Source organism: Aegilops tauschii, chromosome 5, assembly GCF_002575655.3.
Source record: "Aegilops tauschii subsp. strangulata cultivar AL8/78 chromosome 5, Aet v6.0, whole genome shotgun sequence".
NCBI lineage: Eukaryota > Viridiplantae > Streptophyta > Magnoliopsida > Poales > Poaceae > Aegilops > Aegilops tauschii.
Window position 1 is genome coordinate 479,829,958 of NC_053039.3, and position 18,806 is coordinate 479,848,763.

The 18,806-nt window shown below is 48.7% G+C and overlaps 1 protein-coding gene across 2 annotated transcripts; it reads right to left on the reverse strand.

The window, feature by feature from the left end:
- Positions 1 to 15,912: 15,912 nt before the first annotated feature.
- Positions 15,913 to 16,945, reverse strand: LOC109734260 (uncharacterized). Of its 2 annotated transcripts, none has more exons than XM_073498206.1 (3): positions 16,639 to 16,945; positions 16,305 to 16,530; positions 15,913 to 16,218 (listed from the first exon to the last, which is right to left on the reverse strand). In XM_073498206.1, the coding sequence occupies exons 1-3, from the start codon at positions 16,928 to 16,930 to the stop codon at positions 16,125 to 16,127; spliced, it is 612 nt and encodes a 203-aa protein (XP_073354307.1). In that variant the 5' UTR covers positions 16,931 to 16,945; the 3' UTR covers positions 15,913 to 16,124. The 2 variants fall into 2 exon arrangements, with proteins under 2 accessions (XP_073354307.1, XP_020149059.1); XM_020293470.2 differs by having other exon boundaries at positions 16,305 to 16,533.
- Positions 16,946 to 18,806: the final 1,861 nt, after the last annotated feature.

An 18,806-nucleotide genomic window follows, 5' to 3' on the forward strand; every position in this document is an offset into this window, starting at 1 on the left:
ATGCAGAGAGTTATGATGCGATGAACATAGCAATATACTGTAAAAATATAAAGACTGATTTTTGGGGAGAAGAGAAAAGTCAACCGTGGGCTCTTTCCCAGATCGGATCGGGATCGAGGCGGCCGAACTCGCCGGAGCTGCGGGGAGACGGCGGCCGGCGACGTGGAGAGGAGGAGGCGCCGGACGGGGAGGGGCGTCGGGCGCGCGGGCGGCGTCCGCGGCGGCGGGGCGCGACGGCGAGGCGGCGGGGTGAGGCGCGAGGCGGCGGCGAGTGCGGCGGCGCCGGCGGAGAGGAAGGCGGCGGCGCGCGGAGGCGGAGGCGCAAGGAGGCGGGGCGCGCGCGGGCTGGAGGAGCGGGCTCGGGGGCCGGCGGCGGGCCTGGCGGGCCGCGGCGCGGAGGAGAGAGAGAGCGCCGGCGGAGGCTGACGTGGCGCCCTCTGATTGGTCGGGCGCGGCGGCGGATTTCGTCCGGCCGGACTGGACACGTCCGGCGGCGGAGAGGGAGCGGGGCTAGGGTTGATCTGCGCGAGAGTTTCGGGAGAGACACATATTTATAGGTAGAGGGAGCTAGGAGGCTCCAAATTGAGTGCGGTTTTCGCCCACACGATCGTGATCGAACGACCTAGAGCATGGAGATGACTTGGAGGGGTTTTGGGCTGTTTAGAGAGGGGTTTTTGCTGCACACACAAACGGACTTTGCGGTTGCCCGGTTAACGGTTGGAGTACCAAACGACCTCCAAATGGAACGAAACTTGACCGGTGGTATACCAAGGCCACTTGACAAGCCTCAGTCCATTCCGAGAACGTTCAACACCCGCTCACGAAAAGAAACAAGAGGGGGTGCGCCGGAGGAGGTGGGAGCACCGGATTGCAAAACGGACAACGGGAAAAATGCTCGGATGCATGAGACGAACACGTATGCAAATGCAATGCACATGATGACATGATATGAGATGCATGACATGAACAAAATACAAAACGAAAGACAAAACCCGACCACGAAGGGAATAACATAACACATAGCCGAAAATGGCAAGAGTTGGAGTTACAAATATGGAAAGTTACATCCGGGGTGTTACAGACATAAAAGGTATGCATCTCATAGCGATACCTAAGCATACTAGCACGTACAGAAAATAGAATCGAACCTTCTATGAGCAGCACATATACGGCTAGCATAAGTACGAGTAAACGAGGGATGAACAGATCATACCCTCCGGTTGGCCAGGCCAATGCGGCGGCGGCAGCAGCAGCCTCGGCGTCGTCCGTGGCCTTCTTCTTAGCGGCGGCGTCGTCGGCCATGGTGTCGATGCAGAGGAAGTAGTGGAAGCAGAGGCGAACGGAGTTGGGGACGGATCGGGAGCAGTCGCGTCGAGACGCTCCCCGAAACCTTATTGTCGTTCTCCCGGGCAGGATCTCAAACGACAGGGTTCCGGAGGCACCTGCTCTCCCGACCAGCCGTGCACGCGGTTGTCGGGATGGGATCGCCGGAGGCAGCACAGAGTGAGGAACAGTGGATGACGGCTAGGTCACGCGAGAGGGAGTGAGTGAACCGAACTGCGTTACTTCACTGATCAGAGCCTTCTTATATAGTCCGTAAGGAAGAAAGTCGTGGGCCTTGCCAAGGCCCACGACCGAGTCGACCCACTCCCGGCAAGGGAGTCGTTGTTCCCGGCAAGGGTCGCACTCCCGGCAAGGGAGTCGACGAATCCTGGCAACGCGGGTCCCGGCAAGGGTCGCACTCCCGGCAAGGGAGTCGACGAATCTCGGCAACGCAAGTCAGCCCACAGTCCAATGTCTTGGACAGTGGCCCACATGTTAGCGACTCGTTAATTAATCCCTGATTAATTAATTCGTTCCTGAGCGGCAAAAATAAGCTTCGGCTCATTCCCGCAACCCGCGGCGCGCGCGCGTTGTGGCGTGGCGTGGCGAGGCGAGGCGGGCGGCGTAGCAGGAGGAGCGCGCGTGTACCACTCCTATTCTCAAGCTCCCAATGGCAAGTGGTAGAGCAGCCCTTGTAAAGGGGTCTCAACTCTCCTCAACTAGCAAGGTGGGACTAAACTTCCCACCACCTGCCATCTCATACATGGGCCTCAAGATTAACCAGGGATTAGTGTCTTATATGGGCCTAAGCCCATCCATAATCCAACAATCCCCCACCAGATCTCGAGGCACATAAGTTTGTTAACTGTTCCAAACAATGTTTGATATACCAGAATTTTCAATGGAGACTGTTAAGTTGAACTTCCACCTAGAGCAACAGGATTAGACTTCTTCACAACTGAACAATGGACTATGCCTTGAATTGTCAGTTTGGCGTGCAGAAGTTTCGCCTATTGTCAGCTGATACATGGCTGCCGTAGGCTAAACCCCACGGGTGGAGCTTATTAGTCATACTCCGTACCTTCTCATGAGCTTACTAGAGATTACCCAATCTCATAGACTGTGACCAGCAGTCGGGCTCACATAGGTGTGTTCCTCCAAAAAATGCTCTGTAGGTTAGCATCTTGCTTACATAAGCTTTGGAACACATTAAGACAAAAGTCAGCCTGCCTTATAGAATTGAGAGTATTATTGCATCTCCAACGGAGTGGGTTTATTAAGAATACTCTCCTCAGTTGACCGTTGGATTGTTTTCCCAGGTCCTAATTCACGGGATCTCCGATCACATAGGTTGGGTTACCCCCATGGCAACTTACGTGGGTCTCATACCCATCTCCCTCGATGCATTTTCTATCAAAATCCGTGATAGCCCTTTCGTAAAAGGGTCTGCCAGATTCTTAGCCGTCTGGATATAATCCAACGCTATTACTCCAGAGTTTCTTGATTTTCTGATAGATTTCAATCTTCTTCTTATGTGCTTTGTGAATTTCATGTTGTCCTTTGAACTCTAAGCCTTGGCAATCACTGTTTGATTGTCACAGTTCATAAGGACAGCCGGCACTGGTTTATCAACCACCGGCAAATCCATCAAAAGCTCTCGAAGCCATTCTGCTTCGACGCATGATGTGTCTAATGCTGTGAGTTCTGCTTCCATAGTCGATCTGGTTAAGATCGTCTGCTTGCAAGACTTCCAGGAAACAGCACCACCACCAAGTGTGAAGACATGTCTACTTGTGACTTTCATCTCATCAGCATCAGATATCCAATTCGAATCACTATACCCCTCAAGTACCGTCGGGTACCCAGAATAGTGAATTCCATAGTTCGCAGTACCTTGCAAATAACGCATCACTCGCTCAACAGCATGCCAATGCACATCTCCCGGATTGGAAACAAACCGGCTCAGTTTGCACACAGCAAATGAGATGTCAGGACGAGCAGCACATGCTAGGTACATCAGTGAACCAACCACTTGAGAATATCTCAATTGATCTACAGCCGTGCCTTCGAACTTTCGAATCCGCACGCTAGGATCATATGGTGTTGCAGAAGGTTTGCAGTCCGAATATCCAAAACGGCTCAAAATCTTCTCAACATAGTGGGATTGCAAAAGTGTAATTCCACCCTCACAATTTCTCAGTAGCTTGATGTTCAGGATAACATCAACCACACCCAGGTCCTTCATCTCAAAGTTGTGAGATAGAAAAGACTTGACCTCCTCAATGACCTTGAGGTGGGTCCCAAATATCAGTATGTCATCGACATACAGACACAGCATAACTCCTTCGCCCCCACCATAGCGATAGTATACACATTTGTCAGCTTCGTTCACAACAAAGCCAACAGATGTCAGAGTAGTGTTGAACTTCTCATGCCATTGCTTAGGCGCTTGTTTCAGGCCATACAAAGATTTCACTAGCTTACACACCTTTCTTTCCTGACCATTTACTACAAAGCCATCCGGCTGTTGCATGTAAATTTCCTCGTCTAGCTCTCCGTTAAGGAAAGCCGTCTTAACGTCCATCTAATGAACGAGAAGACCATGCGAGGCAGCCAAAGCGAGTAACACTCGAATGGTTGTCAGTCTAGCCACAGGTGAATAAGTGTCAAAGAAATCCTCTTCTTCTTTCTGAGTATAACCCTTGGCCACAAGCCTAGCCTTGTACTTCTCCATAGTACCATCGGGCCTAAGCTTCTTTTTGAACACCCACTTACATCCTAATGGTCAACAACCATAAGGACGATCAGTGATCTCCCATGTCCCGTTAGCCAAGATGGATTCCATCTCACTACGGACCGAATCCTTCCAGTAGTCAGCATCCGGAGATGCATAAGCTTCTGAAATGGAGCTGGGAGTATCATCATCCACGAGGTACACGAGGAAATCATCACCAAAGGACTTTGCAGTCCTCTGTCTCTTGCTCCTAACAGGAGCTTCCTCGTCATCCTCCGTGGAACTCTTATCACTTTTATGTTCATAATATTCCATCGGAATAGCAGGTTCAGGAGTCTCATCAGATTCCAGTCTAGAATTGCTTTGCATATCTCTCATGAAGAAAATATCCTCAAAGAATGTAGCATCCCTAGATTCTATAATTGTACCGACCTTCTGGTCAGGTACCTCAGATTTCACCACTAGAAATCTATAGCCAACGCTATGCTTGGCATAGCCAAGAAAAACACAGTCCACAGTCTTTGGTCCCAACTTGCGCTTTTTGATTATCGGCACGTTGACTTTCGCCAAACAGCCCCAAGTGCACAAGTAAGAGAGTGTAGTTCTTTTCTTTTCTCATTGCTCATAGGGAGTAGTCTCTTTATCCTTTGTGGGAACTTTTATTCAGGACATGACAAGATGTCAATACAGCCTCCCCCCACCATGCCTTGGATAAACCCGATGTATCTAACATGGCATTAACCAAATCAGTTAGAGTACGGTTTTTCCGTTCGGCAACCCCGTTTGACTGGGGTGAGTAGGGAGGCGTCCTCTCATGAATAATACCATGTTCCGCACAGAATAAATCAAACTCATTAGAAAAGTACTCTCCACCACGATCAGACCGGACTCGTTTTATTTTCTTCTCAAGTTGGTTCTCAACTTCAGCCTTATAGACTTTAAAATAGTGTAGAGCCTCATCCTTAGTATTTAACAAATACACATAGCAGAATCTAGTGGAATCATCAATCAGAGTCATGAAGTATTTCTTTCCACCTTTAGTCAACACACCATTCATCTCACAGAGATCTGAATGTATGAGCTCTAGAAGTGCCAGGTGTCTCTCCTTCGCAGGCTTGTGAGGCTTACGAGGTTGCTTAGCTTGCACACACGCATGGCACTTAGAGCCTTTGGCTAAAGTGAAACTCGGGATTAAATCCATCTTAGCTAGCCGCGTCATACAACCGAAATTTATGTGACAAAGATGGGAATGCCAAACCTCAGATTCGTTCACATTAGAATGAATTTGGTTCACGACTTTATTACAGAAATCCTCCAGGGAAAGGCGGAACAAACCACCACAATCATATCCTTTTCCAACAAATAGTCCATACCGAGATATGACTACTTTGTTAGACTCAAATACTAACTTAAACCCTTTTTTACATAGAAGGGAGCCACTAACGAGATTCTTCTTTATGGCGGGGACATGCTGCATGTTCTTCAGTTGCACGATCTTTCCCGAAGTAAACTTCAGATCTATCGTGCCAACACCATGAACAGAAGCATGCGAGCCATTCCCCATCAGGACGGAACAATCTCATGCGACCTGGTAGGAAGAAAACAAAGACACATCAGCACACACATGAATATTGTGTTGGAAATATGCCCTAGAGGCAATAATAAATGGTTATTATTATATTTCTTTGTTCATGGTAATTGTCTATTATTCATGCTATAATTGTATTGTCCGGAAATCGTAATACATGTGTGAATACATAGACCACAACCTGTCCCTAGTAAGCCTCTAGTTGACTAGCTCGTTGATCAACAGATAGTCATGGTTTCCTGACTATGGACATTGGATGTCATTGATAACGGGATCACATCATTAGGAGAATGATGTGATGGACAAGACCCAACTTAAGCATAGCATAAAAGATCGTGTAGTTTCGTTTGCTAGAGCTTTTCCAATGTCAAGTATCTTTTCCTTAGACCATGAGATCGTGCAACTCCCGGATACCGTAGGAGTGCTTTGGGTGTGCCAAACGTCACAACTTAACTGGGTGACTATAAAGGTGCATTACGGGTATCTCCGAAAGTGTCTGTTGGGTTGGCACGGATCGAGACTGGGATTTGTCACTCCGTGTGACGGAGAGGTATCTCTGGGCCCACTCGGTAATGCATCATCATAATGAGCTCAATGTGACTAAGGCGTTAGTCACGGGATCATGCATTGCGGTACGAGTAAAGAGACTTGCCGGTAACGAGATTGAACTAGGTATTGGGATACCGACGATCGAATATCGGGCAAGTAACATACCGATTGACAAAGGGAATTGCATACGGATTGATTGAATCCTCGACACCGTGGTTCATCCGATGATATCATCGTGGAACATGTGGGAGCCAACATGGGTATCCAGATCCCGCTGGTGGTTATTGACCGGAGAGGCGTCTCGGTCATGTCTGCATGTCTCCCGAACCCGTAGGGTCTACACACTTAAGGTCCGGTGACGCTAGGGTTGTAGAGATATATGTATGCGGAAACCCGAAAGTTGTTCAGAGTCCCGGATGAGATCCCGGACGTCACGAGAGGTTCCGGAATGGTCCGGAGGTAAAGATCTATATATGGGAAGTCTTATTTTGGTCGCCGGAAAAGTTTCGCGCTTTATCGGTATTGTACCGGGAGTGCCGAAAGGGGTCCGGGGGTCCACCAAAGGGGCCCACCAGCCCCGGGGGGCCACATGGGCTGTAAGGGGTGCGCCTTGGCCTATATGGGCCAAGGGCACCAGCCCCAAGAGGCCCATACGCAAGAGATAAGAAAAAGGGAGAGTCCTAAAGGGGGAAGGCACCTCCGAGGTGCCTTGGGGGGGAAGGACTCCCCCCTGGCCGCACCCTTCCTTGGAGGAAGGGGCAAGGCTGCCCCCCCCCTCTCCCTTGGCCCTATATATAGTGGGGGGAAGGGAGGGCAGCATCATCTAAGCCTTGGGTGCCTCCCTCCTCCCCTGCAACACCTCTCTCTCTCTCGCAGAAGCTTTGCGAAGCCCTGCCGGAGACCCGCTACATCCACCACCACGTCGTCGTGCTGTTGGATCTCCATCAACCTCTCCTCCCCCCTTGTTGGATCAAGAAGGAGGAGACGTCGCTGCACCGTACGTGTGTTGAACGCGGAGGTGCCGTACGTTCGGCACTCGATCATCGGTGATCTGGATCACGGCGAGTACGACTCCGTCATCCACGTTCATTGGAACGCTTCCGCTCGCGATCTACAAGGGTATGTAGATCCACTCCTTTCCCCTCGTTGCTAGTAGACTCCATAGATGCATCTTGGTGAGCGTAGGAAAATTTTAAATTATGCTACGATTCCCAATAGTGGCATCATGAGCCAGGTCTATGCGTAGTTACTATGCACGAGTAGAACACAAAGTAGTTGTGGGCGTTGAGTTTGCGAATTCTTCTTGCCGCTACTAGTCTTTTCTTGTTTCGGCGGCATTGTAGGATGAAGCGGCCCGGACCGACCTTACACGTACTTTTACGTGAGACAGGTTCCACCGACTGACATGCACAAGTTGCATAAGGTGGCTAGCGGGTGTCTGTCTCTCCTACTTTAGTCGGAACGGATTCGATGAAAAGGGTCCTTATGAAGGGTAAATAGAAATTGGCAAATCACGTTGTGGTCATACGTAGGTAAGAAACGTTCTTGCTAGAAACCTACAAACCACGTAAAAACTTGCAACAACAATAGAGGACGTCTAACTTGTTTTTGCAGCAAGTGCTATGTGATGTGATATGGCCAGAAGATGTGATGAATAATATATATGATGTATGAGATTGATCATATTCTTGTAATAGGAATCACGACTTGCATGTCGATGAGTATGACAACCGGCAAGAGCGATAGGAGTTGTCTTTATTATTTTGTATGACCTGCGTGTCATTGAATAACGCCATGTAAATTACTTTACTTTGTTGCTAAACGCGTTAGCCATAGAAGTAGAAGTAATCGTTGGCGTGACGACTTCATGAAGACACAATGATGGAGATCATGATGATGGAGATCATGGTGTCATGCCGGTGACGAAGATGATCATGGTGCCCCGAAGATGGAGATCAAAGGAGCATAATGATATTGGCCATATCATGTCACTATTTGATTGCATGTGATGTTTATCATGTTTTTGCATCTTATTTGCTTAGAACGACGGTAGCAAGTAGGATGATCCCTTATAATAATTTCAAGAAAGTGTTCACCCTAACTGTGCACCGTTGCGAAGGTTCGTCGTTTCGAAGCACCACGTGATGATCGGGTGTGATAGATTCTTACGTTCGAATACAACGGGTGTTGACGAGCCTAGCATGTACAGACATGGCCTCGGAACACACGCAATACACTTAGGTTGACTTGACGAGCCTAGCATGTACAGACATGGCCTCGGAACACGGAGGACCGAAAGGTCGAGCATGAGTCGTATAGAAGATACGATCAACATGGAGATGTTCACCGATCTTGACTAGTCCGTCTCACGTGATGATCGGACACGGCCTAGTTGAACTCGGATCATGTTTCACTTAGATGACTAGAGGGATGTCTATCTGAGTGGGAGTTCATAATCAGATGAACTTCATTATCATGAACATAGTCAAATAGGTATTTGCAAATTATGTCATAGCTTGCGCTTTAGTTCTACTGGTTAAGATATGTTCCTAGAGAAAATTTAGTTGAAAGTTGGTAGTAGCAATTATGCGGACTGGGTCCGTAAACTGAGGATTGTCCTCATTGCTACACAGAAGGCTTATGTCCTTAATGCACCGCTCGGTGTGCTGAACCTCAGCGTCGTCTGTAGATGTTACGAAACATCTGACATACACATTTTGATGACTACGTGATAGTTCAGTGCGGTTTAGAATTGTGGCACCAAAGACGTTTTTGAAACGTCGCAGAACATGTGAGATGTTCCGAAGACTGAAATTGGGTTTTCAGACTAGTGCCCACGTCAAGAGGTATGAGACCTCTGACAAGTTTCTTAAACCTGCAAACTAAGGGAGAAAAGATCAATCGTTGAGCGTGTGCTCAAATTGTCTGAGTGCCACAATCGCTTGAATCGAGTGGGAGTTAATCTCCCAGATGAGATAGTGATAGTTCTCCATAGTCACTGCCACCAAGCTAGTAGAGCTTCGTGATGAACTATAACATATCAAGGATAATTATGATGATCCTTGAGCTATTCGCGATGTTTGACACCGCGAGAGTAGAAATCAAGAAGGAGCATCAATTTTTGATGGTTAGTAAAACCACTAGTTTAAGAAGGGCAAGGGCAAAAGGGATACTTCATGAAACAGCAAGTCGTTTGCTGCTCTAGTGAAGAATCCCAAGGTTGAACCCAAACCCGAGACTAAGTGCTTCTGTAATGAGGGGAACGGTCACTGAAGCGGAACTACCCTAGATACTTGGTAGATGAGAAGGCAGGCAAGGTCGACAGAAGTATATTGGATATACATTATATGAATGTGTACTTTACTAGTACTCCTAGCAGCACCAGGGTATTAGATACCGGTTCGGTTGCTAAGTGTTAGTAACTCGAAATAAAAGCTGCGGAATAAATGGAGACTAGCTAAAGGTGAGATGACGATATGTATTGGAAGTGTTTCCAAGGTTGATGTGATCAAGCATCGCATGCTCCCTCTACTATTGAGATTTGGTGTTTGCGTTGAACATGATTGGATTATGTTTATCGCAAAACGGTTATTCATTTAAGGAGAATAATGGTTACTCTGTTTATTTGAATAATACCTTCAATGGTCTTGCACCTAAAATGAATCTCGATCGTAGTGATACACATGTTCATGCCAAAAGATATAAAATAGTAATGATAGTACCACATACTTGTGGCACTGCAACTTGAATCATATTGGTGTAGAACGCATGAAGAAGCTCCATGTAGATGGATCTTTGGACTCACTCATTTTTGAAAAGATTGAGACATGCGAACCATGTCTATTGGTATATGTGCATGAAGAAACTCCATGCAGATGGATCGTTTGGACTCACTTGATTTTGAATCACTTGAGACATGCAAATCATACCACATGGGCAAGATGACTGAAAGGCCTCGTTTCAGTAAGATGGAACAAGAGAGCAACTTATTGGAAGTAATACATTTTGATGTATGCAGTCCAATGAGTGTTGAGGCATGCAGTGGATATCGTTGTGTTCTTACTTCACAGATGATTTGAGTAGATGCTGAGTGTATTTACTTGATGAAACACAAGTCTGAATTATTGAAATGTTCAAGTAATTTCAGAGTGAAGTTGAAGATCATCGTGACAAGAGGATAAAATGGCTGTGATATGATCATAGAGATGAGTATCTGAGTTACGAGTTTGGCACACAATTGAGACATTGTGGAAAGTGTTCCACAATTAATACCGCCTGGAACACCATAGTGTGATGGTGTGTCCGAACATCATAACTGCACCCTATTGGATATGGTGCATACCATGATGTTTCTTATCAAATTACCACTATCGTTTATGGGTTAGGCATTAGAGACAACCGCATTCACTTTAAAAGGGGCACCACGCAATTCCGTTGAGACGACACCGTTTATAGAAACCTAAGTTGTCGTTTCTTAAAAGTTTGGGGCTGCGATGCTTATGTGAAAAAGTTTCAGGCTGATAAGCTCGAACCCAAAGCGGATAAATGCATCTTCATAGAAAACCCAAAAACAGTTGGGTATACCTCCTATTTCAGATCTGGAAGCAAAAGTAATTACTTCTAGAAACGAGTCCTTTCTCGAGGAAAAGTTTCTCTCGAAAGAATTGAGTGGGAGGATGGTGGAGACTTGATAAGGTTATTGAACCGTCGCTTCAACTAGTGTGTAGCAGGGCACAGGAAGTTGTTCCTGTGGCACCTACACCAATTGAAGGGGAAGCTTATGAAAGTGATCATGAAACTTCGGATCAAGTCACTACCAAACCTCGTAGGACGACGAGGATGCGCACTACTTCAGAGTAATGCGTGATCCTGTCTTGGAAGTCATGTTGCTAGACAACAATGAACCTACGAGCTATGGAGAAGCGATGGTGGGCCCATATTCCGACGAATGGCTCGAGGCCATGAAATCCGAGATAGAATCCATGTATCAGAACAAAGCATGGACTTTGGTGAACTTGCCCGATGATCGGCAAGCCATTGAGATAAATGGATCTTTAAGAAGAAGATGGACATGGACGGTAATGTTACCGTCTATGAAGCTCGACTTGTGGCAAAGAGTATTTTCACAAGTTCAAGGAGTTGACTACGATGAGTTTTTCTCATCCGTAGCGATGCTTAGGTCCGTCGGAATCATGTTAGCATTAGCTACATTTATGAAATCTGGCAGATGGATGTCAAAACAAGTTTCCTTACCAGTTTTCGTAAGGAAAGGTTGTATGTGATACAATCAGAAAGGTTTTGTCGATCCTAAGGATGCTAAAAGGTATGCTAGCTCCAGCGATCCTTCCATGGATCAGAGCAAGCATCTCGGAGTCAGAATATACGCTTTGATGGGGTGATCAAAGTTTTTGGGTTTATACAAAGTTTGTTAGAAACTTGTATTTACAATAAAGTGAGTGGGAGCGCTACAACATTTCTGGTAAGTATATGTGAATGACATATTGATGATCCGAAATGATGTAAAATTTCTGGAAAGCATAAAGGGTTGTTTGAAAGGAGTTTTTCAAAGGAAGACCTGGATAAAGCTACTTACATATTGGGCATCAATATCCATAGAGATAGATCAAGACGCCTGATGATACTTTCAAAAGACAGCACACCTTGACATGATTTTGAAAGAGTTCAAAATAGATCAGCAAAGAAGGAGTTCTTGGCTGTGTTACAAGGTGTGAGTATTGAGTAAGACTCAAGACCTGACCACAGCGGAAGATAGAGAAAGGACGAAGGCCGTCCCCTATGCTTTAGACATAGGCTCTATAGTATGCTATGCTGTGTACCGCACATGTAGTGTGCCTTGAGTTGGTCAAGAGGGTACAATGGTGATCCGGGAAAGGATCTCATGACAGCGGTCGAACTTATCCTTAGTACCTAGTGGATTAAGGAATTTTCTCGATTATGGAGGTGGAAAGGAGTTCGTCGTAAAGGGTTACGTCGATGCGAACTTTGACACTAATCCGGATGACTCTGAGTAGTAAACCGGATTCGTATAGTAGAGCAATTATTTGAAATGGCTCCAAATAGCGCGTGGTAGCATCCACAAGATGACATAAATATTCGTAAAGCACACGGTTCTGAAAGGTTCAGACCCGTTGACTAAGAACCTCTCTCACAAGCATAACATGACCAAACCAGAACACATTGAGTGATAATCACATAGTGATGTGAACTAGATTGTTGACTCTAGTAAACTCTTTAGATGTTGGTCACATGGTGATGTGACCAGTGAATGTTAATCACATGGTGATGTGAACTAGATTATTGACTCTAGTGCAAGTGGGAGACTGTTGGAAATATGCCCTAGAGGCAATAATAAATGGTTATTATTATATTTCTTTGTTCATGGTAATTGTCTATTATTCATGCTATAATTGTATTGTCCGGAAATCGTAATACATGTGTGAATACATAGACCACAACCTGTCCCTAGTAAGCCTCTAGTTGACTAGCTCGTTGATCAACAGATAGTCATGGTTTCCTGACTATGGACATTGGATGTCATTGATAACGGGATCACATCATTAGGAGAATGATGTGATGGACAAGACCCAACTTAAGCATAGCATAAAAGATCGTGTAGTTTCGTTTGCTAGAGCTTTTCCAATGTCAAGTATCTTTTCCTTAGACCATGAGATCGTGCAACTCCCGGATACCGTAGGAGTGCTTTGGGTGTGCCAAACGTCACAACTTAACTGGGTGACTATAAAGGTGCATTACGGGTATCTCCGAAAGTGTCTGTTGGGTTGGCACGGATCGAGACTGGGATTTGTCACTCCGTGTGACGGAGAGGTATCTCTGGGCCCACTCGGTAATGCATCATCATAATGAGCTCAATGTGACTAAGGCGTTAGTCACGGGATCATGCATTGCGGTACGAGTAAAGAGACTTGCCGGTAACGAGATTGAACTAGGTATTGGGATACCGACGATCGAATATCGGGCAAGTAACATACCGATTGACAAAGGGAATTGCATACGGATTGATTGAATCCTCGACACCGTGGTTCATCCGATGATATCATCGTGGAACATGTGGGAGCCAACATGGGTATCCAGATCCCGCTGGTGGTTATTGACCGGAGAGGCGTCTCGGTCATGTCTGCATGTCTCCCGAACCCGTAGGGTCTACACACTTAAGGTCCGGTGACGCTAGGGTTGTAGAGATATATGTATGCGGAAACCCGAAAGTTGTTCAGAGTCCCGGATGAGATCCCGGACGTCACGAGAGGTTCCGGAATGGTCCGGAGGTAAAGATCTATATATGGGAAGTCTTATTTTGGTCGCCGGAAAAGTTTCGCGCTTTATCGGTATTGTACCGGGAGTGCCGAAAGGGGTCCGGGGGTCCACCAAAGGGGCCCACCAGCCCCGGGGGGCCACATGGGCTGTAAGGGGTGCGCCTTGGCCTATATGGGCCAAGGGCACCAGCCCCAAGAGGCCCATACGCAAGAGATAAGAAAAAGGGAGAGTCCTAAAGGGGGAAGGCACCTCCGAGGTGCCTTGGGGGGGAAGGACTCCCCCCTGGCCGCACCCTTCCTTGGAGGAAGGGGCAAGGCTGCCCCCCCCCTCTCCCTTGGCCCTATATATAGTGGGGGGAAGGGAGGGCAGCATCATCTAAGCCTTGGGCGCCTCCCTCCTCCCCTGCAACACCTCTCTCTCTCTCGCAGAAGCTTTGCGAAGCCCTGCCGGAGACCCGCTACATCCACCACCACGTCGTCGTGCTGTTGGATCTCCATCAACCTCTCCTCCCCCTTGCTGGATCAAGAAGGAGGAGACGTCGCTGCACCGTACGTGTGTTGAACGCGGAGGTGCCGTACGTTCGGCACTCGATCATCGGTGATCTGGATCACGGCGAGTACGACTCCGTCATCCACGTTCATTGGAACGCTTCCGCTCGCGATCTACAAGGGTATGTAGATCCACTCCTTTCCCCTCGTTGCTAGTAGACTCCATAGATGCATCTTGGTGAGCGTAGGAAAATTTTAAATTATGCTACGATTCCCAACATATTGGCCCCATTGTCAACCCACCAATCGGTGGACTGACAAACTGAAAGTATGGTAAACAGATTACCATACCCAGATGCCGCATCATTGTTGCTCAGAGTGACATTCACAGACTTGGAGTCATGTGCTGGCTTCTTGTACTTGTTTGGGCACTTGTTTGCCCAATGTTCATCTGAACCACAAGTAAAGCAACCATCTCACTTTTTGTCTTTCTTCTTACCCTTCTTCTTAAAGGTAGTATTTTGCTGGACAGAGTTCTTTCCCTTGAACTTGTGGAAGTTCTTCTGCACCACATTGGCGCTAGAAGAACCCTCTGCCCCTTTCACGTGTGAGTCCTTTGCTCTCGAGTTCTGCTCAACACTGAGATGACCGATAACATCCTCAACAGAGAATTCACGTCTCAGGTGCTTGAGAGAAGTAGCAAAGTTCCTCCAGCTAGGAGGGAGTTTTGCAATAATGCAACCCGCGACAAACTTGTCCGGTAACTCACACTTCAGGAGCTCCAGCTCCTTAGCAATGCACTGTATCTCATGAGCCTGGTCCAATACAGAACGGTTATCAACCATCCTGTAATCATGAAACTGCTCCATGGCATACAGCTCACTGCCAGCATCAGTTGCGCCGAATTTGACTTCGAGCGCATCCCATAAGTTTTTGGCAACCCCCATATGAATATAGGCGTCAACCAACTTGTCTCCAATCACACTCAGAACTGCTCCCAGAAAGATTGTGGTTGCCTCCCTAAACGCCTTCTCCTGTTCAGGAGCAATCGTTTCTGTGAGGGACACACCACCAACCCAGAACACGTTCATCGCTGTGAGCCACAAGGCGGTCCTAGTCTGCCAACACTTAAAATCCGTCCCGGTAAACTTTTCCGGTTTCAGAGTAGCAGCAAAGCCTTGAATCGAAAAGTGCCTAAAATAAGGTTTTTGAATTGTTGAAAATATTAGCACTTTTCCGATTAGACTTATCCACGAGTAAACAGTAAGCATGACATAAAAGGTATGCATCTCATAGCTATACCTAAGCATACTAGCACGTACAGAACATAGAATCGAACCTTCTATGAGCAGCACATATACGGCTAGCATAAGTGCGAGTAAACGAGGGATGAACATATCATACCCTGCGGTTGGCCAGACCAACGCGGTGGCGGCAGTAGCAGCCTCGGCGTCGTCCGTGACCTTCTTCTTAGCGGCGGCGTCGTCGGCCATGGTGTCGATGCAGAGGAAGTAGTGAAAGCAGAGGCGAACGGAGTTGGGGACGGATCGGGAGCAGTCGCGTCAAGACGCTCCCCAAAAACCTTATTGCCATTCTCCCGGGCAGGATCTCGAACGACAGGGTTCCGGAGGCACCTGCTCTCCCGACCAGCCGTGCACGCGGTCGTCGGGATGGGATCACCCCACGACTTTCTTCCTTACGGACTATATAAGAAGGCTCTGACAATTCGTTCCTGAGTGGCAAAAATAAGCTTCGGCTCATTCCCGCGACGTGGGCAGCGGAGGAGGAGGAGGAGGAGCGCGCGTGTACCACTCCTCTTCCCAAGCTCCCAATGGCAAGTGGTAGAGCAGCCCTTGTAAAGGGGTCTCAACTCTCCTCAACTAGCAAGGTGGGACTAAACTTCCCATCACCTGCCATCTCATACATGGGCCTCAAGATTAACCAGGAATTAGTGTTTTATATAGGCCTAAGCCCATCCATAATCCAACAGATTAAACCTGTCAACAAGTCGTTTGCAGCCATACAACAGTTCACTCCCTAGTTTCACTACACCACACAGGATAGCATCCTTTAAACAGGAGGAACTTCAGACGTTATTACAGAAACATCAGAACTACTGGTACTAGTTGACAGAAGCAGAGGTCAAGTTTCACTTATGACCCGCTTTGTTGGGCGGCTTGACGATGAGAACGGGACAGCGCGCGTGATTGGCGAGGTAGTCGCTCACGCTGCCCAGCAACGCTCTGCAACACACCACGAGCACAGGGTCACAAAGACAGTTGATTTGTTAGATCGATGTGGAAGGCCATGGCGATGGGCTCGTACGTACCTCCTGACCATGCCGAGGCCGCGGCTGCCGAGGACGAGGAGGTCGGCGCGCATGTCCTCCACGGCCTGGCAGATGGCCTCCTTGGCGTCGCCCACCACCAACACCGCCGTGGCGCTCGCCTGCTTCTGCTTGCAGACGTCCAGCGCGCGGGACACCACCTTCCTGGTGTTCTCCGCCTGCGTCCTCCTCATGGCGTCCATCGCCGTGGGCGGGACGTAGGCCAGGCCTGCTGCGATACGACGCCGCGGCACGTACAAAATGTGTCAGCCTTCAGTGAGAGCAGCCGCGCGCAGGCCGAGTTCGTGCAGTGAGCGCGCGTGGGATTGTGTGGTACCATAGGCGGAGCGGTCGACGCGGTGCTGGGCGTGGACGACGACGACGGACGCGCCGGGGTGGAGCCGGACGACGTGGTCGAGCGCCCACGACAGCGCGTGCAGGCTCTCCTCGCTCGCGTCCACGGCCACCACCACCTTCATCGTCGCGGCCGGCGACCGAGTGGCCTCCCCGCCTCCGGCTCCAGGCGCCACGCCGCTCGCCGTCGCCGCGGCCTCGGTGCTCTCCTCCATGACGACGCGCTCGCTCGCGCTGGCTTCGTGCCTGGCGATCACTGCCTCGATCGACCACATCACCTACCGTGCACGTGTATATATGCGTGCGCGCGCACGGTCGGCGCCGCTAACTTTTGGATGTGGACGGCCCGAGATGGATAGATAGATAGAGATGAGGGGGACGCGGTGGCTTTTGGTCCGTAGCTCCCGCCGTGCGTTCGTCAACTCGTGCTTGCGTCCGGCGGCCGGGCGGTGTATCTTGGCTTCCTTCGGGCGTTGCGCGTGCCATGACAACAGACCCGCGCATGGTCAGCCCGGCCCGAAAGCCCGAAATCCAAGCCGGGCTCAGCTTTTCTGTCCGAAGGCCGGCCCAAAAGCCCGAAAATAAGCCTGAACAGGGCATAGATCATTATTTTATATAAGAAATATGTGTAATAATATATATTTTTTAAATATCCTAAAAATCATTATTTTAATTAAAAGGCACTCTTCATGTGTTTCGTGCCGGGCTGGGCTCGGGCTTGGGCTTGAGATTTTGAGGCCGGGCTTTACAAAGCCCGGCCCGATGAATGCCCAGGTTTACCAACAGGGTTCGGTGTCGCTTGCTCGGTGACAAATCAAATTGTAATGTCACCTATTGACGTATCACTAGTGGCGTGTTTGATAGGCTGCATCCAATAGGGCATTTGGTTGGGTGAGCTGCATCTATTTCGACCTACGCGGAACTTAAAGCAATTCCGGGTCTGCCTGGGGGGGGGGGGGGCGAATCGATCGTTTTTCGCGACCCAGGCTCATAACTCCCCCCTTTCGAGTCACCTCCCACTCCCATTTACACATCTCTCTCGCATCGTCCCTTCGTGCTCTCCGATTACAAACTCAGAGTCGTGCTATCACCCACCCACCATCCTCACCAGCAGCAACGCCATCCAAGACCGGTGGGTGGTCGGTCTCGCCCAGTCCGGCATTGACCTGATGTCGGCAATCTGGGCATCGTCCCATCTGCAGAGAGCCGTGAGCAGCGGCCATTAACCACCAGTCAATGCGGCTCATGCTTCGTAGGTAATCATTTGGGGTGCATCGGCGGAGGGAAGCCCATCGGCTGCGACGACGACGGTCGTGGTCGCTAGGTTTTTTAACCCCCCCCCCAGGAGGGTTCTCTCCCCTTTCTTTGGGGCAAGGCGAGGGGAGCATGGTCGGAGCATCGACGGCGACACCCTCTTCCTCCATCGTGCGCATCATGAGGAGCATCGTTGAAGTGGCTATGGCCCTCAGATCGGCGGCGACGATTTCCATCTTGATGAATATGTGGTGGCCACCGCTTACTCTATGCAATTTATGGGAACCTTGTACTCACCTATGGATCACACGGTTTGGAAGGTGTGCTTCGTCCAAAGCCAAATTATTTGCTTGGTTGGCCCATCAAGATAAATTTTGGACCAACAACTGCTTCGCCAAGCATGGATGGCCAAATTGCGGTCTTTGCCCTCTTTACAAGAAAAATCACGAATCCGGACCGCACCTCTTCTTCAAGTGCCGAGAAACCCTCCGTCTTTCGAACCTGGCTAACGAATGACTGCACCTAGAAAACTTTGACACCTCCTCTTGGCGCCTTGAGAGCTCCAACAAAGATTGGTGGGTCAATCTTTCTGCAACAACATCTTCAATCGTAAAGCAATGGCGTCGCTCACAATGCTCGTTAGTTGGATCATTTGAAACGAGAGAGATGCCCCTGTGTTCCGACAATAGAGCAAGCCGGCGACCATCTTCCTCAAGGCCATCAAAGACTAGACCAAGCTTTGGGTCTCGGCAGATGCAAAAAAAGTTAGGAAACATTGTATCGGGAGAGTAATTCCACTCTCATTGTGGGAGGGCCTCACGGCCTTGTAATACAAAACTCTACCTTCTTCTTAACTACTCCCTCTATCCAGTCAAGAGTGTATATCTAGAGATTTTA

What these genes read in the sequence shown, in the direction of transcription:
- LOC109734260 (XM_020293470.2), bottom strand. Translation starts at nt 16,930, where the DNA reads ATGTGGTCGATCGAGGCAGTGATCGCCAGGCACGAAGCCAGCGCGAGC. An exon ending in CGTCGACCGCTCCGCCTATG is followed by an intron (nt 16,534 to 16,638) that starts GTACCACACAAT and finishes GTCGTATCGCAG; the next exon opens with CAGGCCTGGCCTACGTCCCG. An exon ending in GGCCTCGGCATGGTCAGGAG is followed by an intron (nt 16,219 to 16,304) that starts GTACGTACGAGC and finishes GGTGTGTTGCAG; the next exon opens with AGCGTTGCTGGGCAGCGTGA.